General features: G+C 38.5%; 1 protein-coding gene across 1 annotated transcript; it reads left to right on the forward strand.

The window, feature by feature from the left end:
* Positions 1–372: 372 nt before the first annotated feature.
* On the forward strand, positions 373–1,314 carry LOC144225328 (olfactory receptor 8B12-like). The gene has a single exon (XM_077756489.1). The coding sequence runs from the start codon at positions 382–384 to the stop codon at positions 1,312–1,314; it is 933 nt and encodes a 310-aa protein (XP_077612615.1). The 5' UTR covers positions 373–381.
* The last annotated feature ends 2,050 nt before the right edge of the window (positions 1,315–3,364 follow it).

Raw genomic sequence — 3,364 nt, forward strand, 5'->3', positions numbered from 1 at the left:
AGAGGCCCAGGTTTTAGCAATGGATGCACAGGCAGGAGAGAGAAGGACATAGAAAATGGACTAACTGAAGGTCTAAAAGACATCTATCTTATTTTTGAATGGATTGGGATATGAATAAATTACTGCTTTCTCTCTGGAGGCAAAGTTTATCCTCTAACCATTCTCTCTGGAAGTTAAAGTCACTTGGGCTGTAGGATAGGTCCATAGCAAACAGTAAAAGCCTTCCTACCATCCTAACGTCAAATCTCTCTCTGCGGATTTCATTCTTCAGCATGGGGGTGGGGGGGTGGATACTGGGAAGGTAGTGGTATTTCTTTCTCTCTAACTGGTTTTCTTTTCTTTTCTCCAGACTCCCTTGCTCCACTCATCCCCAAGAGGAGAATGGCGACTGAGAACTCTTCTGTGACAGAGTTTATCCTTACAGGATTAACAGACCAGCTAGAACTGCAGATCCCTCTCTTCTTCCTGTTTCTAGGTTTCTACATGGTCACTGTGCTGGGGAACTTGGGCTTGATAGCTCTGATTGGCTTGAATTCTTGCCTACACACACCCATGTACTTTTTCCTCTTCAACCTCTCCTTAATAGATTTCTGTTACTCCACTACCATCACCCCCAAAATACTGAAGAGTTTTGTCTCAAAGAAGAACATCATGTTGCATGCGGAGTGTATGACTCAACTCTTTTTCTTTTGCTTCTTTGTCATTTCTGAGTCCTTCCTCCTGTCAGCGATGGCATATGACCGCTATGTGGCCATCTGTAAACCATTGGTGTACACGGTCACCATGTCTCCTCAGGTCTGTTTATTCCTTTTGTTGGGTGTCTATATGATGGGGCTTTCAGGGGCCATGGTGCATACGGGAAGCATAGCAAGTCTGACCTTCTGTGCCGACAACCTTGTCAATCACTTCATGTGTGACATCTTTCCTCTCCTTGAGCTCTCCTGCAACAGTACTTATGTACACGAGCTGGTGGTCTTCATACTTGTGGCCATTGACATTGGAATACCCATTGTCACCATCTTCATCTCTTATGCTCTGATTCTGTCCAGTATTCTGCACATTCACTCCACTGAGGGCAGGTCCAAAGCTTTCGGTACATGTAGCTCTCACATAATTGTGGTTTCTCTTTTCTTTGGTTCTGGGGCTTTCGTATATCTCAAACCACCTTCGATTTTGCCCCTTGATCAAGGGAAAGTGTCCTCTCTGTTCTATACCATTGTGGTGCCCATGTTAAACCCACTGATCTACAGTTTGAGGAACAAGGACGTCAAAATTTCCCTGAGAAAAACCTTGGAAAGAAAATTATCTTCTTGAGAAAAGTAGTATTTGAAGAAGATACAATCTTGTTTATTAGTGTGTGTGTTTTCAATGAGAGAATCAAGTTCAAGTTTTTTCTCTTTTGTAAAGAAAGAGAATTTTAAGTCTTTATGCTTCATGGATGTTTAGTACATATCTATTTTCTGTATCCCTTGACCCACCTCGACTATTTCAAGATATTTATGTATTTTTTCTACATTCATAAATCATTTAATCTTTTTTCACTGTTCTCTTTTATTATTATTATTTTTTACAAATAGTTTATTGTCAAGTTGGTTTCCATATAACACCCAGTGCTCATCTCCACAAGTGCCCCAACTATAGATAATTTAATCTTAAATAGGACTTATAAACCATTTTATGTGACCTTATTTAATAGACATTGGAGACTTAGAAATTTTATATATGTTTTCCAGGGCCATACAACTAAGTGTTCCATAAGTGGGACTGAAATCCAGGCTCTTGAAGTCTAATCTACTTTGTTTTCCTTTCTGCCATGTTTTTATGTATGTATGTATTTCTGTATGCTTTATTGCTACTCTTAAGATTTCAATTTGAACGTATGATATTTTAGCATATTATAATCTAATTCTATTTATAGTAGTTTAAGGTAACTTCTCAATAAATAACGTTTTAGAAATAAGCTTTTGATATTTCATATTTTCCTTTTTTAAAAGTTATTTTAATTCCAGTTAATTAACATACAGTGTTATAGTTTCAGATGTACAATGCGGTCATTCAAGAGTTCATACATCACCCTGTGGTCATCATGACCAGTGTACTCCTTAATCTCCATCAATTTAACCCATCCCATACCCTCTCCCCTCTGGTAACCATCAGTTTGTTCTCTGCAGTTAAGAGTCTATTTTTTGCTTTGTCGCTCTCTCATTTTTTTCCCCCTTTCCTTGTTCGTTTTGTTTCTTAAATTCCAAAAGAGTGAAATCTTTGTCTTTTTCTGACTGACTTATCTCACTTAGCATTATACTCTCTAACTCCATCATTGTCATTGCAAATGGCAAGAGTTCATTCTTTTTAATGGTTGAATAGTATTCCTCTGTGTGTGTGTGTGTGTGTGTGTGTGTGTGTGTGTGTGTGTGTGTCTTCTCTATCCATTCATCAATCGATGGAGACTTGGGCTATTGTAAATAATGCTACTATAAACATATAGGATACATGTATCCCTTTGAATTAGTGTTCTTGTATTCTTTGCATAAGTACCCAGCAGTGCAATTGCTGGATCATAAGGTAGTTCTATTGCTAAATTTTTGTGGAACCTCCATACTGTTTCTCAGAGTGACTGCACCAGTTTGCATTCCCACCAATAGTTTAAGAGTGCTCCCCTTTCTCTGCATCCTTGCCAACACCTGTTGTTCCTTGTGTTGTTAATTTTAACCATTCTTAAAGTGTGAGGTGATATCTCATTGTAGTTTTTTAAAGTCTATTTATTTTGAAAAAGAGAGAAAGAGAGAGGGTGGGAGAGGGGCAGAGAGAGAGGGATAGAGAGAATCCTAAGCAGGCTCTGTGCTCTCAGTGCAGAGCTGATGTGGGGCTTGATCTCACATGACCTGAGCCAAAATCAAGAATCAGACACTTAATCAACTGAGGTACCCAGGCGCTCCTGATGAGAAATGATGATGTGCCAGCATTCAAGAGTCTCTCATGGAGGAGGACACTTGTGGGGATGAGCACTGAGTGTTATGTGGAAACTAATTTGACAATAAACTATTTAAAAATAAATAAATAAATAAATAAATAAAAATAAAAAAAAAAAAAGAAATGATGATGTGCATCTTTGCGCCTGTTGGCCATCTGTAAGTTTTCTTTGGAGAAATGTATGCTCATGTATTCTGTCCATATTTGAATGGAATTATTTGTGTTTTGGGTGTCAAGCTTGATAAATTCTTTACATACATATTTTAAAGTTTATTTATTTATTTTGAGAGAGAGAAAGCGTGAGCAGGGGACGGGCAGTGAGAGAGAAGCTCAGGCAAGCTCTGCGCTGTCAACACACAGTCCAAAGAGGGGCTCATTCTCTCAAACCATGAAA

The sequence above is a fragment of the Crocuta crocuta genome, unplaced genomic scaffold (genome assembly GCF_008692635.1).
Source record: "Crocuta crocuta isolate KB4526 unplaced genomic scaffold, BGI_CrCroc_1.0 scaffold172, whole genome shotgun sequence".
Classification (NCBI taxonomy): Eukaryota; Metazoa; Chordata; class Mammalia; order Carnivora; family Hyaenidae; genus Crocuta; species Crocuta crocuta.